The following is a 16117-nucleotide window of genomic DNA, read 5'->3' as shown; positions in this document are numbered from 1 at the left end:
AACTTATGATGTAATCCCTAGAGGAGTTCCAGGTGGCATCTCTGAAGAAACTTCTGATATTATTTCTAAAGGAACTCCTGAAGGAAATTCTATAGGAACTCGTGATGAATCCCTGGAGGTATTCCTGATGAGATTCCTTATGGAACTCCTGATAGAATCTGTAGAGGGACTCTTTATGATATCTCTAGAAAAAATCCTGATGAAATTTATCGAGGAACTCCTGTTATAATAATAATAATAATTTGTTATGAATTCCAGATGAAATCCCTTGAAGAGCTCTTGATGGAATCCCTACAGAAACTCCTGACGAAATCCCTGGATGAATTCCTGATAAGATTCCTGAAGGAACTGGTGATAAAATCCATAGAGCAATTCCTTATGGTACGCCTTGAAGAAATACTGATAGAATTCCTCGAGGGACTTCTGATATAATCTCTATAAGAACTCCTGATGGAATCTCTGGAGGAAGTCCAGGTGGGATCTCTGAAGGAACTTTTGATGGAATCCCTGGAAGAACTCCAAATGAAATACTCAGAAGAATTCTCAGAGGTACTCCTGATAGAATCTCTATAGGAACTTCTGATGGAATCCCTGGAGAAATTTCTACAGATATTCTTGAAGGAACTGCTGATGGAAACATTTGAGGAACTTCTGATTAATTCCCTAGAATAGCTCCTGATGGAATTCCTATAGGAACTCTTGATAAAATCCCTGCATAAATTCAGGGATTCCTGATAGAATCCCTAAGGGGTATGATATCTCTAGAAGAAATCCTGATAGAATTCCTCGAGGGACTTCTGATATAATTTCTAGAGAAACTGTTGATGGAATCTCTGGAGGAAATCCGGGTGGAATCTCTGAAGGAAGTTTGGATGGAAACCTTGGAGGAACTTCTGATGAAATCCCCAGAAGGACTCTGATGGAAGCCTTAAAGATACACCTGATCGAAACCCTATAGGAACTCCCGATGACATCTCTGATGGATTCATTGGTGGAAATCCTGATTAAATCTTTAGAAGAACTCCTGATAAAATCCCTGGAGAAATTCCAGGTATAATTTCTGAAGAAACTCCTGGTGGAATCCCTGGAGAAACTTCTCATAGCATTTCTAGAGGAACTCTTGATGGAATTCCTAGAGAAGTTCCAGTTGGAATCCTTGAAGGAACTCCTGATTGAATCCCTAGGAGAACATCTGATGAAATCCCAGGAAGAACTCATGATGGAATGGAAAGCTTTTGATGGATACCTTAGAGAAATTCTTAATGGAAACCCTGATGTGATGCTTCGTGGAAATCATGATTGAATCTTTAGAGTATTCCTGATGGAATACCTGGAGAAATTTTTGATGGAGTTCCTGGTGGAATCTCTGATGGAATTTCGGGTGTCATCCTTACAACAACTTCTGATGGAATCCTTGAAAGAACTTTAAAAGGAATCCTTTTAACTGGATGAATTCCAGGTGAAATTGCTGATGGATTCCTTGTAGGAATTCTTGGTACAATCCCTGGAAGACTTCCGTATTGAACTTTTGATGGACTCACCGGTAGAACTACTGGTGTGTTTGCTAAAGAAATAGGTTAACGATTGAAAACCCCAGTGGAATATATAGAAACAACTCAAGAGCGCACATTTGCTAGATTACCATGTCGGTGACGCCACCCATCTGCATCGGCAGTTCATGGGATGTCGAAGCTTCAATTTGACATGCTGACGACGATGGTCCTGCAACATCCCTACAGACGGTACGATCAGTTCGTCAAACATTTGGCTCCGGCCACCGGTGGTTTGAGCAAAATCAAACTTGTTTGATTTTAACCGACCGATTCGCCAACCGTCAAATCGATTTCACAAACTGTTAAATTGGTTCGTCAAGCAGCATCACACACGGTCAAACATAGCACCAACATGAGCTTAAACCTGGGGGCGGAGTCAATGTTGGTCAAACCGACTGAGTGTCTGTGGGCTGCATTACAGATAGATTACAAACACATGAATGCAACAAGGATAAATGGATTTTTTTTCTTTGTTGGGTTCATGTGGAACAGGTTACGTCATAATCATGATTTTGGGATTATGATTTGTACGCATACATAACGAGGAGGTATGAGCTACTGGGTAAGAGACTAAGGACCACTCTGTGGGGTCTACAGAGTTATAGAGTAATACAAGTAGGCTTTACCAAGAGGTTTGTTAGTTGGGACACAGTAAATGAAAATCAAGGGTTTATTCACAAATTCCATAACGCCAAAAATAGTCATTTTGGACACCCACTCACTACCTCGTAACGCTTTTTGTATGATTATTCTACAAATTTTGTATGAGCCGTAACATCATGAGGACACCTACTCACCCCATCCAGCGTTATGAAATTTGTGAATGAGTCCCAATAATTGTGGTGCTGTTTGGTCAATTATATTCATCAAATTCGATTATTACGTAGAGATTCAGCACTTTGTGTTGTCTGCACCTATCATATAGGCAAACAACCTTAAGTAGGATTGCAGAAATAACTATCATTTTCATTTCGCAGCATAGTTGATTTGCTTAGCTTGATGCACCGGCGATCCCCAAGCTAGATTCAACGCCTTTTGCATTTCGCAGGTAAGTGGTGGAATTGAGCCACGTGGAATCAGGAAAGTAGACAAATTGAACAAATCGATGAATACTTTGTAGCGATCGCTGAAAACCGAAATTTAAGTTATTACTGATATGTGGTTTGGATAGGTCATTGGGTTTCTACCTGAGAGTGGATCGAAGATATTGATATCCCGATGATCCGCCAGTACCCAGCTGCTGGGAACCGATCATTCTCTGCACCATGATCACATGATTGTCTGAAATAAAGAATGCCTGCGGTTTGTAATGAAATCTAAGAGAGATGATAACCCTTTCCACTTACATCGCCACTTGGTAATCAAAGAATCGATATCCATCAGTAGCATTAGCAGTTGATGCGGTTGGCTGAATCTCGGCTCATCGCGGTAGAAAGTGATCATAATTGCACCTTGCAGAGCACGATGTGTAAATCTACGATCACCGCGTGCAACCAGCGCGTCATGAACACTTGCATCGAAGATCGACTTGTACACTTCCCGGCGTTTTTCAATGTCCATCAGACGGTAGTTCTTCACGTTTTCGTGTTCTTCCTCCTGCAAAACATAATTGTTCCTAGTTCAAAACTCATACCGCAGAATGAATGTAAAGATCTTTACCATAGCACTTGCTTCCTGGTCAGCCAGCAGCTGTTCAACGCTCTCTTCAAATTTGCCCCAAAAGTTGAACCCATTGGTTTCCAGTCCCGGTGTACGCTCGAGCCACTTCTGCACCAGATCGGCCAAGGACGGTTCGCTCTCGGTGATTGAAAGTCTCTCGATGGCACACGGATCGCTGGCGAACACTTCCGAATATTTTTGGTTATACTTGACGCGGTGCTCCGTTTTTACGCCCAGTTTGTTCTCCAACAAACGGAACTGCAAGCTTTGGAAGCCGGAAGCGGGAGACAGGAAATCACGGAAGTCCATGAAGTCGAGAGGGGTCATTGTTTCCAAAATGGGCACCTGGTCCACCAATAGCTATAGAAATAAATGAATCATTAGAAAATTATATTGAAAATAGAAATCCTGAATATAATCGAGTCTGAGCTAGGTTAAAATTGTTAAGAACTTTGTGTCGAAATATTGTTTCTGCTATGTCCTAAGGTGAAAATTAGTCCTCCTAAAACCGGTAAAATTTTTTAAGATCTCTAGCCACTATTGTTTTCACGGCGGAACAAAGAAACACTCACAACGATCCATGGGCGGATAACGAAATATTTCAATATGATACTAGGAAAACCCGTGTTTAACGCTGGACTCCGTTGAATCTTTAAAAAACAAACATCTAAAGGCAGCTCTGTACAAGTGACTCGTGCCGCTTTCAAAGCACTAGCTCATCATCAGGATTGCCATCCGGCACATTAGTTCCGATGCTAGTGAGGTCTTAATTATGGTATACTGGCTGCATACTTACCCAGACTGATTCACGGAATACGTTATATAGTAATCTGGCTGACAACAGAGCTGACAGCCATACTATTCCACTATCCTAGTAAGAATGGATGTCACCACATCCAAACGGAAAGTGGGGTAATGGTACGGTTGCCCCCGTCCCGGTAAAACCTTGGTAGGCCGCCAAATACGTTCAAAACTCACCAGTGGAAGTAGGCTCAGATGCAAATTCCTAACTAGCGTCGATCTGGCTTTGTACATGGTAAGGAACTTAGTCAACCCAGCCTCACTGCTTGCATAGACAACCATGGGATCACAAGGGCGACTAGAGGTTAGAGATAGCGGTTTGAAGGGGGGACAGGAGATAACGACAACAATGCAGTGAATGTGGCGAATCCGTTCGCAAGAAGTGGTTTACTGAGGTCACCACCAACGATGACACCAGTAGAAGAACCAGTCGCAACAGTCTCCTGTTGCAGTAAGAACCAAAAGACGTAGAACCACAGAATCCATTGTGCAGTGGGTTGAACGTAGTTCCATAATTACGTGGATAATAAAATCAACGTCCACAAGGAGATAAATCTCATGATCGTAAGCATCCGGAAGGCCCTCACATCGGCGGTGAAAGAGTACGATACGGCAGTGGTGAGAGCCGAAACTGCAAAGTACGCATTGGGGACGGCAAAAGCTGCTCTTTCTGTCAATTCAGTCAGACGAAAGAGAGGTCAGTGGGGGTGGAAAACACACCAGTTTTATGACTCCAAAGAGAATCAGAACCTCGCCGGGAGATGGGAGACCAGATGAATCCGTAAGCAGACCCGATACCGCTCCAAAAGGGATGCGAGACACGCCACTCCATGGGAAAATGAGTGGCAACAAGTCGTTGGCAAAAGGAGGAAAAATAATAGCCCGCAGAAGCGGACGGTGGTTCAAAAAAATGTAGCAGAAGAAGAAAGAAAAGCCTCCGCCTCGGCAGATGCCGCAGAAGAGGGACGTCGTACTTGTAAAAGCTAACGGTGCTACGGCGTACGAAGCGCTTCTCAAGAGCGTCAGAGAAGATTCGATTTTAAGGGATCTGGGCGAAAACGTTGTCAGAGCCAGACATACCAAAAAGGTGTAATGCTCTTTGAGTTGAAGGAGAATCCTACAATTGATAGTTCGGCTATTCAGGAGCGCATGGCCGTATCGCTCGGTGAAAAGGCACAAGGGAAGGCCTTATGCCCGGGGATTGTACTTGTTTGCAAGGAGTGCAAGCGTGGGCTTCGTGGCCGTGTGGTTTATGTTACCAAGCATTTAGCCGTCAAGAAGTGTGGGTTTAATTCCAGCTTCAGTCCGGAAAACTTTTTCTCAGGAACGTATTTCGACCGTGCATGCTTATCTAGTGTGATGCTTCCTTCCAAATCGTCCACTGGAAGCACTGCCGTCTTTTTTGTAAAGGATTTGGACGAAATTACATCGGAAGAAGGAGCTGAGTGGTGCACTTAAGTTACAGTGTAACTTAGGCGACATGCAAATGGCGATCCGATTGAGGAAAGTGTATTGAGACCAGAGTTGCTTGCTGTCACTATCAACGCTTTAAATTTGCTGATTTGTACAGGCCGATTGCGATACAATTCGGATCATTCCATATCACATCAACATCATGCTGTCTACTCCATCACCAATGCATTGATGGCGATAGACTATGGATATCACTGATGGGTCATGTTTAGTATTAAATTAAGCAAATAAAATGGCAATTTTTCAGTACGATATTCTTGATAGTGCTACACACGGATTGAAACTGTGTGTTGGTCACTGAAAAATATTAATAGCGTGGGTAATTACCACGTGATCACTCATTCTGCAGTGATTGTGATCTAGAGTGCGATGTCGCCGATTCTGTTTTTGAACGGATTTTTTTACACGGCCGTTCAAAAAAAGTTTCCATACATTTTGTTTCGTCAAAACTTTATTTTTGCTTGAAACGTCGAGAAACGGTGTTACTTATTTTGCACGGTTTTTGAAATTTTAAACTGAAACCTTTTTTGCATGGTACACATTCCCCGTGCAAAAACAGAATCGGGTGAACAGAGAATAGGTGAAAGCTTCTAACTTTGCTAGAAGTGCAAAAACCCTATTGAAAAAAAAGCTTCTCAAAAGCAGATAAACCACAGTATGGCGCACATCGACTACAAAAATGCATTCGACATAGTTTTTCACATGTACTTAAGACGATACTTCAATTTTATTAGATAAGCAGGAGCACCATCAAGCAGATGCAATACACGATAAGGAGGTAGATCTCTACACTCTGTGGTTTTGACAGGCCATTAATTCCCTTAGAAAGCACTTACTCAATGCAACTATGGTCACCAACTAAATAGTGGGGAAAGAAGTAAAGAAGTTAAACACTCCTTCGTTATGGTCTACCTGAAGCTATGGTATTTGGGATTGACAAATGTCGGTCTATCATTCTACGTCAGGGTCAAGTTATGGATGCTAATTGTTCTCTCGAATATCTCAGATTCCTGCAACTTAGAGGTATTTGTCACACGATGATCAAGAAGGAGCTACAGGAAAAGTTCTCGCCTCATGTCAATTCTATTTTGAAGAGCTTGCTGTCTGTCACTAAAAAGGTGAAGGTGATCAACACCTTTGATTTGGAGATGGTAGAACGAGCAGTGCGTGTGCATTCACTAATCACTGAATGCGCCACCCAAAATCGTCCATTAAGAGGATCAACCTGCCAGGTGCAGTAGGAGGAAGGGACGTTACCGATATCCAGGCACTACACAGATAAAAATATTTTTATTTCAATGTAGCGTAGATAGAAGAGTAGACTGACCAAGCTCAGTATGGAAGAAAAATAAAGTTGTATGATTCCACGGGGCACCCTCCAGGATTATTTCTTGGGGTTAGACGAAGCCTTTCTGGAAAATTCAGCTCATTTTGTCGTTCCATGAGCTGGCGCATTTGAATTGAAGTTAATATGGGATTTTCAGCTCAAACATATGAGCAACAGCACATCATCTACTGTTTGGTTCAGAAAAAATGATGATCGCGTTCAATTGGACCCATAATGTCAAAAACACTACTTGATGTAAGTTGGTGTTTTAACCATCTGAAGTATATCATGCAATACTGCTTGTATTTCTTCAACATAGCTTGGAGGTATCCACTAAGCGCATCATAGCCACCTATGACGCTGGGCGAGCTGAGGCACATGTCGCATGCATATAAGTGACTGTACGGGAGTGCTGATCTAAGCCTAACTTTCAACAACTGAAAGAGTAATGAAAATGAGATTAAATCCAGATATAACCTTCTGCAATTATGTTCATTATGGTATCAACTAGTGTATTTGTCATTCTGGGCTTATTTGAACGCGAACAATTAGTACATGGACCGAAACAGTGACATAGGATCAATTTTCAAAATATTTGAGACGAATATCCCATACAAACTTCAAATCGAATGCGCCAGCTGGTGTGGCAACCAATTGAGTTGAAATTTTGAGAGAGTGTTTTTCTTACCCTAAGGCTCATATCTAGGGGGTGCCCCGTTGAGTTTTACAACTTTTTTGTTTAAGGGCCAGTCTAATAGAAGAGTATAGTAAGAGTAGTTCAAATTCATTTATTGTTACAGCATAACGTTTCATTTTCAACTAAAGATGCTTGATAGATCGTGTAAATTGAAAGTGCATTCGATTGAAAAATAAGCGATATGTCGTTAACATTTCAGTTAATTTGGAGGCTCCAAATATGTGCATGATAATAAACTGAAATTTACAACATATTTTTAGCTGTGTATGTGTCTTCCAGATCTAGCAGCTGCGGTCATACTTCGTTGAACGCCAGAATTAAAATGCTTCAGCGTCCTGCATAAGGAGGATTAGCAGCTGAATTGCAATCAAAACAGTCAATGAGATTATTGCAACGTGGTAGCAGAATGAGTTGCATGGGAAGCACCCCCATTGGGTATTAGTGCATTAACTGGAGCTTGAGCACATCGATAATGGCGTTGAACACCTGGCTGGTGCGGAGTGGCCTTTTTTCGGAGTCAGAATTACAATTGTGTGTCTAATGTGGCAACATTCAATAGTTCAACGTCAATTGGAACTAATTTGGTGGGCAGGTCCACAAAGCGTATCTATTTTTGTACCAGACAAGTGGACGTTCGAAAGGCAAACGGAGTTCAATTGAGTGGAAGTGGCCTCATTTGTAAGCGTATCCCGGCCAGTCACAGCCATATCGCCATCGCTGTTGGCCCACGAAATGTCGAAGCCGTCATTATCGACCACCCTCGCCACCGCCGTCATCTTCCTCGCCGTGAAGCCTCCTCACTGCCTCCCCGCCGGCTCGTTCCCCCAAGAATCGCCATCTTGTAAGACTTGTACGCCATCGGATAGTCTTGGCACCGTAAGCCTCTGCTGTCGACACCGGAAGTCTGATTAAACTTTCGCCGTGGATGCTGAAATGCATCAATATCGGCCTTTATCGTCGAAGACCCAACGTAGACGCCAAAATTCGATATACCCAAACACGCATGTACCCTTTGAGGAATTGAGACAGCTATGAGACCTAGAGGACGTTCATGTTGCTCCGGTAATCCGGAATTGTCCCAAAATATCTCCTAAGGTTCCCAGACGAGCTGGATTTTAAGAAACACACAGAATGGAAAAATCGGAGATTATTTGAACCTGCTCACTATGTTGGATGGTATCTGAGCCACCATAACTGAAAAGCTCAGTGTTATCAGCAGATAAGGTAAACATGAATCGAAGCCAAACCACAAATTTTCAAGAGCACAAATCTAGAGAACCAGACAGCCGTTCACGTTGAAAATTTGATTGATTGGTCCCCAGCAGCAATTGACCAATCGATCAAGCTTGACCGGCTTTCTGGGTTTCCAGTTCTTGAAATTTTGAGGTATGGCTTTGATATATCTTCTCCATAATCAAACCGGCTAATGAAATTTACTTTTTCGCTTTTTCGCTATATAGATTGCCCGGGGTAGATTAAAGCTTACTGCATTTTTTTTTTTTTGCTTGAAAGTGCCAAAACATCCTCTCTGATAATAATAATAACAGTATACACATTTTCAAAACTGCAGGAGAAGAGAGAGCGAGATCTGAGACCTGAAAAATAATTTGGGGAATTATGTACAGAACGTCTCCTACGACGTTACTCAGTTAGAAGCTTGGATGCCATACAAGTGCCATCCATTCATATTAATCCGAGTAAGGTTTTCGTAGCTTACCAGTGTGTTCACGAATCGTGTGACACAACGTACCACAGGAAGTCACTGTGATTCTTAGAACAATCGTAAACAAATTCAACTGAAACTTGATACTTAATTTGGCGAGTATCGCCTAAATCATACCTTAAGAATCATTACGATTCGGTTGAGCCGTTTCAGAATTTCTAACGTTCTCGATTCTTCCATATGTTCCGTGCTAAACAGGCTGCGAATGGAGTCCAGTTCGAATATTATCTGCTTGAACCACAGTTCGTAGGCTGAAAAATGCTCAATTATTACAATTGTGCAAAAGCGAATATGTACGTCGGTTAAAGTGGATCCTCACCCTGATGAGTAACAATGAAAAGATGTTCATCGTGTACCGGTTTGTTGCTTTCCACCGAAAGCATTCTTTGAGCGCTGAGTACTTTGTCCAGCATGAGGTATTCTCCGTACAACATGCCAGCTTCCGATCCAAGTCTTTGGCCGCCTTGGGGGTCTCTATAACAAGATTTAAAAAAAACATAGTTAATTGTAGTTACAAGTGAGCAAAAATATTAGGAATTGTGAAAGCTGTGAGGATCAGATTCTAGATTTAGATTTGAGCTCTTATTTTCATTGGTGTATTGTTTCACTAGATTAGTATGTTTGAATTCGACAAAGCAGAACGTGGAGTTAGGAAGCAGATGAAGCGAATGACTCGGAACGCTGATAAAGGACCGAATCGGTTTATTTAGAATTAAGGGCAAATAGTTCAACTATTACCCAATCAGCATACATGTGCCAATGAAAGATAAGCCCGATGATAAAAAGGATGTGTCTTACGAGGTACTATATAAGGTCTACGGAAAGAGTCCAAAACAACGGCGCGGGATGTAATTGACACTAGTTAACAACGAAGAAGGAATGACTGGAAATCCTAGTACGACCAGTCTGTCCAAGTATTAACGCTTTCCTTCGTTTTTAGTAGGTAGATTCTCTGTGAATTAGTCCATGCCGTCTGCCATGCTCGGTCCACTGTTGATTTTACCCAACGTCGAATATCGGCCAGCGGCACCGTCGTTGTTGAATACCGACGGCTGGTTATCCCGGAATGGCACAGTGTCTGGAACCCACATGATGGTGACAGGTGATATATGCCTGATTATTCTCAGGATCCACGGATGACGAGAAGCGCGAGCGAAGTAGCAACTTGCTGCTGTATCGGACTGAGGCTTACCGCGAGTTCGTCGTCCGCGATGCCTATTCCAACCCTTTGTACTGAGATAAAGCCATCTGTATCCCAGCTAACATTGGTAGCTGAATAATCTGCTGAATCTGTCAATCAGTATGCTCATCGCTAAGAAAGGGTTTCTAGACTTGAAACAGTCGACTACCGCGAATAGCTCTGTTTTGCTGCAGTGCGGTCTCGAGAGAGATTATATTAGGTTCAGGCGGCTAAAAAAGTTGTCTCTAACTGCTTCACAGTGGGCCTTGAAGGATGGGCCGCGGTTAAAGGTGATTCCAAGGACTTTTGCTGTCTTACGAAAAGGGAGCGCTTGGTTGTTGATTACGATCGGAGGCCTACTGACCCTATGTCCAGAAGGACATAAGTGGCATCGAATACTTTTGGTTGCCGACATGGTGAAACCTATGGAGGCAGCCCATTTGGTCACTCGAGAGACAGCTGCTTGTGCTTTTCTGTGTGTTGTTACCTTTGTACACTACGATGATTATATCGTCCGCATAGACGATAATATGCACTCCGGTAGGCAGGTCTTCGAAAACACCGTCCATCATAGCCAGAAATAAAGATGGACCCCTGTGGTACACCGGTTACTTCATTGAATGTGCTGAACTTGGCATCCACTCTGAAGGATCGGTTGGTGAGGAAGTTTTTTATGGAGTGCATATGTGCATAATGTGACAGGTATCGCCCAGCTGGCTAGCTTTTCTAGGGCGAATGGTCCAGGTCGGGTTGAACGCCTTTTAGATGTTCAGTGAGATCGTCTCGGTGTCGTGGTTCCTTTTATTTGCCTCTTGCTGGACTTCGCCGAGAGCTGCAAAGTAGGAGTTCATGCCATCCACAGGCCGGAACACGTGCTGCCGGTGGTCGAGCACGCTGTGTTGCTGTGAATGGTGTTTTGGCCGTAGGTTCACCATTGGCTCTACTACCTTCGAAAGGCAGTAAATGAGTGCCATCGGAAGGTAGCTGGGTTTAGGGATCGGAATAACGAAACTCTCTCGTCACTCTAGCCATAGATCATTAATCTAACCAGCAAAACTAGCTTCACTGGTCTCAAATTTCGGCACAAGACATGCAGAGAAGCTGTAAGTTGTTCGCAGGCACTGTAAAATTTACTATGATTTACTATATCGTCGGTGGTAGCGGCGGATCGTCGAACGAATTCCGGGTCGTAGCTATTGAAGGCAGCCATTCTGGCAAAGCATTTTCCTAGGTCGTACGCAATAACGTTCGAGTCAGCTGTGTTGTTTCCGTCAATAACTAAAGTAGGCGTAGCGGTGGATCGTGAACAGAAACTCGGTTGCTCGAATAGCATCGGTTCGGGAGATTTTCCACCGCCAGTGAATTCTTCGTCAAATTAGAATAAATCCACCGACCTGTACTACTTCGAGTGGTTAGTAACAAGTCATCAGCTTAAGGTGAAGATGAATCGAAGCCAAATCTCAAATTTTCAAGAGCACAAATCTGGAGAACCAAATATCCGTTTGAACTGAAAACTTAATCGATTAGTGACTTGCTGGTCCTCACCAATCCATTAAATTTTCAGCTCAAAGGATGTTTGGTTCTCTAGATTTGTGCTCTTGAAAATTTGATGTTTGGCTTCGATTCATCTTCACCCTAAGTCATCGAGGCACTAGTGAACTGGAAGCCATCCACCATTTACAATCAATGTACCATCCTCGGCATCCAACTGGTCAGTAACTTGTCGCAGAGCTATGCAGCACAATACATATTGTGTTGGGCCAGCGTTTTGCCAAACTCAGCAACAGCGTTAGTCCATCATGAGGCCAAGCTGGTGATGATCAACCGCAGCGTAAAGCAGTACAACAGGCTAAACCCAGAGTTAAAGAATTCACTATATTGATGGTATGGGTATCGGTTACCAAAAAAAACATGGTAGAAAGTTGCGAATGCTTGAGGTATTAAGGTATGGCAGAAATCTCCAAGCTGAAATCAGAAGAACTTGAATTCAGATAGGTGGATCCCGTTGCCAGCTTTCAATTATAACTTCTACCATGGTGGCAGCGATGAGACAGAACATGGTGTTGCATTCAAAGTGATCGGGAAGCAGCTGAAGCATGTTTTGAGGTGCAAACCGATTAATGAACGTATCTGTTTTGAGGATGCAGGGCAAATTCTTCAACTTCGATGTGCTGACAAACGATAAGTCCGACGATATGAAGGAAGCGTTTTAAAACTGTCTCGACAAGACCAATGGAGAGTGCCTAAAACATGACGTAAAAGTTGTCAGGTCAGAAAAGACGACTTTTTCCGTCCAATAATTGGTACGGAGAGACTACACTTCGTAACCAATGGCAACGGCCTAAGATAACTTTCACCACATTTAGAGGGATGGCTGTCAGCTGCACCTACTTTGCACGCAAAGATATCTTGAGGCACATCTGGATGCACATAAATGGAGAGCTCTGCAACCAAACAAACTACGATTTGGTGGACGTCCGGCATTCTTCGATTGGTATCGATGTGAGGACCTCCAGAGGTCCAAACATCGATTCTTATCACTATCTCGTTGTCAGTAAGATTCGTGCACGGTTGTCTACCGTGGCGAACACAAAATCACAGCGACCGTTGCTCTTGAATGTCCAGCGCTTATCGACAGACGTTGTAGCAGTCGATTACCGCCGGAAGCTTGATGAGCGGATAAGAGGAACCAACGTAGACGATGACCTCAAAAAACGGTGAAAATCTATCCACATAACGGTGAGCACAGCAGCGCGAGAGGTGATAGGTACTACTCAGAGACGGCCTTGGAACGGTTGGTTTGATGAGGAGTGCCAAAAGGTGACGGATAAAAAGAATGTTACCAGATATCGGACGTTGGTGTCTGGTAACCGGCAGAATAGAGAGCGGTACAAAGATGTGAGTGCAGCAGAGAAAACAATTCACCGCAGGAAGAAAAATTAGTATGAAGAAGATATCATTACTGAGACGCAGAGCTGCATGGAGCAAAATGATATGCGGTGATTTTTCGAGCCGCGAAAGGGACATTCGTGCTTTTTAAAATGGAGACATCGAGGATTGGACTTACCATCAAAAAACAAGCAAAGCAAAGTACATAATCACCAGCGGACAGAGTGATCCCAATCGTGATGTTGGTAGTGAAGTAATGCTGGGTGGTGAACAATTTGGAGTAGCGGAAGAATTTGTTTACCTTGATGCTCTAGTGACGTGCGATAATGATGTTACCCGAGAGGTGAAAAGGCGTCTTACGGTTGCGAATAGGGCTTTTAACAGGCTCCGTAACCAGCTAAGGTCCCGTAGCCTGTAAACGAAGACAAAATTCTCGCTACACAAGAGACTGATCCTTCCGGTTGCCCTATACGGTCATGAATCCTGGACGTTAAAGTGAAGATCCATCGAAGCTAAACCTCGAATTTTCAAGAGTACAAATCTAGAGAACCTGACAACCGTTCGCGCTGAAAATTTGATCGATTGGTCACCACCAGCGAGTGACCACTGATGAAAATTTCCAGCACAAACGATTGTCCGGTTTTATAGATTTTTGCTCTTCGGGGCTTCACCTTAAAAGAGGTCGATTGGAAAGCGTTCGGGGTTTTTGCTGCGAACAATACTTGGCGGTGAACAAGAAAATGTCATCTGACGGCGCCGCATAAATCATGAATTATACCAAGTATATAAAGAAGTGGATATTATCAAGCTCATATAACACGGCAGGCTGTGTTGGGCTGGTAACTTGATACAAATTCCGAAAGAATAACAAGCAAGAGAACCCGGACGAGGCCGTCGACTTGGTAGTAGGCCGCGCACTTAACATTCATGGCGGCTGGAAGCGACTGGCTCAGGACCGAGCTCAGTGGTGGAGAATTATCCATTCGGCGTGGATTAAACGTAACGGATTGTAAACCATCAAGTACCAAGTACCTTTATGCAAAAAAAAATGATTTAAGTTCGAAAACATCCGCTTGTTGAACAGAGGAAATTTATGGATGAGTGAGCTAACAATACTGTAGTCATAAATCCACAAAACAATAACCATCAGTTTAAAAAACTGATTTCCCAATTTTAAATCACTTTGAAAAGAGTCTAAGAAATCTTAAGACCCTTTTTTCAATTAAAACTATGACAAAAATAAATTATAATTTGAACAGGAAGGTCTATGATTATTATACGTCTTATCTCTAAAGGTTATGCATATCAATTACTCGAAAAAGAAATTTTCGTTAACATTGAAATTCTCTGATTAGTTTTTTGCTACTAAAATTGTATGGCTTCCTATGTTTACTCGCGATAAGCAAACGACTACCGTTGGAACATAAAAGTTGACATTCGTTTCATAAGATAGAGATTATGCTAATTCTGTGGCGTATATTAAGGTTCAATTTTTGAAACGTAATTCAATTTATAACTTCTGATAATCAGAAAAAATGTTGCACGTGAAACCACTTGAATCAATAAGATTTATGGATTATTTCAAGTTCCTGGAAACACTTCAATATACTAACTAGAGAACACATAGTAACTTACCCATTATGGTTTCCTACGGGACAACTCATAGTTGATGCGACTCAATAATATTCCACTTTATATTTCACAGGAAAACTCAACTGAACTCGATCTGATTAGCGAACTGATCACGGCGATGACTGCGAAGCAACTAAGCCGAAATCCTTTGGGTTTGGGACGATCTGTTTGAAACCTGATAACGATGGGAAGCCGACAAACAACACTCAACTCAAAATACGGGAGCTCATTGCGGCTGATAGAGCCATAGCCAGGGTGATACAGCGAAGGCTCGGCCGAAAAATGCCACAAGCAAGTGGGGAGGTACTGTTAAGTTAGCACAGTTTAATTTCGAAAAATATGGTTTGAAATGTAGAAAATAAATGGTGTGAAAATCATTGTCCACTATATTTCAAAATTACCAACATAATTTTTTGGTTCAAAAAAATCCTATTTTGTATAAGTCGTATTTTTTTTTGTATGTAAAGCGACATGACATTTTATTATACAACTAATTATCAAAATAGTTCATAGTGACTGGTTACTAGACTGTGCGTGGAGGTTCAACTGTCCGATATTCAAAAAGGAAGGAATTAAGAAAATAACACTCGAAGTTTAAAGTTTGGCTTCTTATACAAAAGTTTATAATGTTCTTGTGTACTTCCGCATTCCACATTCATTTAGGATAACTCTACAGATTACTTATTCTGCCTCTATTGTATAACACAAAAGTATAAGCTTGAACATAATTTAAGTTCTGCACTTGCTTTTTCATGTGGAACTACATATACTTCATTATTTTCACAAAATTTTCGAACAAACCTCTTTTATTTTTATAAGTCTTGTAGAGTCTATATTAAAATATGAATAATCGATGAGAAAGGTGTTGGCTCAAAAATCCGAATGCAGCAGTTATGCTTTTATGTGCCGTTCAAACCGCACCAGTCGTGGTTTACTTTAAACACACCGGTCGGGAAATAGACACGATGAATGAATCCTCACCGCTGCATGTGGGGTATCCATTGATAGCTGACTTTCTCTGTGTTGGCCAGTATAGCTACTTGAAGTTCACGCTTATCGCTTGTTTGAATGGAAGTGTGTTCGCACGTTTGCTGCACCTGTCTACAGCAACAACAGGAACTCGGATATTTTGCATCGCAGTCGAATGAATTCGGTTACCGAGTAATTGAAGATTTTCCAAAAG

General features: G+C 42.3%; 1 protein-coding gene across 1 annotated transcript; it reads right to left on the bottom strand.

Moving 5' to 3' along the window:
- Window positions 1–2390: 2390 nt before the first annotated feature.
- Window positions 2391–15190, bottom strand: LOC5577377 (tryptophan 2,3-dioxygenase). Its single transcript, XM_001656410.2, has 7 exons — window positions 14938–15190; window positions 9553–9707; window positions 9351–9484; window positions 3213–3572; window positions 2900–3149; window positions 2741–2834; window positions 2391–2679 (listed from the first exon to the last, which is right to left on the bottom strand). The coding sequence occupies exons 1-7, from the start codon at window positions 14964–14966 to the stop codon at window positions 2520–2522; spliced, it is 1182 nt and encodes a 393-aa protein (XP_001656460.1). The 5' UTR covers window positions 14967–15190; the 3' UTR covers window positions 2391–2519.
- Between the last annotated feature and the right edge of the window lie 927 nt (window positions 15191–16117).

The sequence above is a fragment of the Aedes aegypti genome, chromosome 3 (assembly GCF_002204515.2).
Source record: "Aedes aegypti strain LVP_AGWG chromosome 3, AaegL5.0 Primary Assembly, whole genome shotgun sequence".
In the NCBI taxonomy this organism is placed as follows: Eukaryota; Metazoa; Arthropoda; class Insecta; order Diptera; family Culicidae; genus Aedes; species Aedes aegypti.
This window is presented reverse-complemented; position numbering and strand designations above follow the sequence as displayed.

What these genes read in the sequence shown, in the direction of transcription:
- LOC5577377 (XM_001656410.2), bottom strand. Translation starts at nt 14,966, where the DNA reads ATGAGTTGTCCCGTAGGAAACCATAATGG. An exon ending in CCCGTAGGAAACCATAATGG is followed by an intron (nt 9,708 to 14,937) that starts GTAAGTTACTAT and finishes ATCTTGTTATAG; the next exon opens with AGACCCCCAAGGCGGCCAAA. An exon ending in TATCTTCGATCCACTCTCAG is followed by an intron (nt 2,680 to 2,740) that starts GTAGAAACCCAA and finishes TTCGGTTTTCAG; the next exon opens with CGATCGCTACAAAGTATTCA.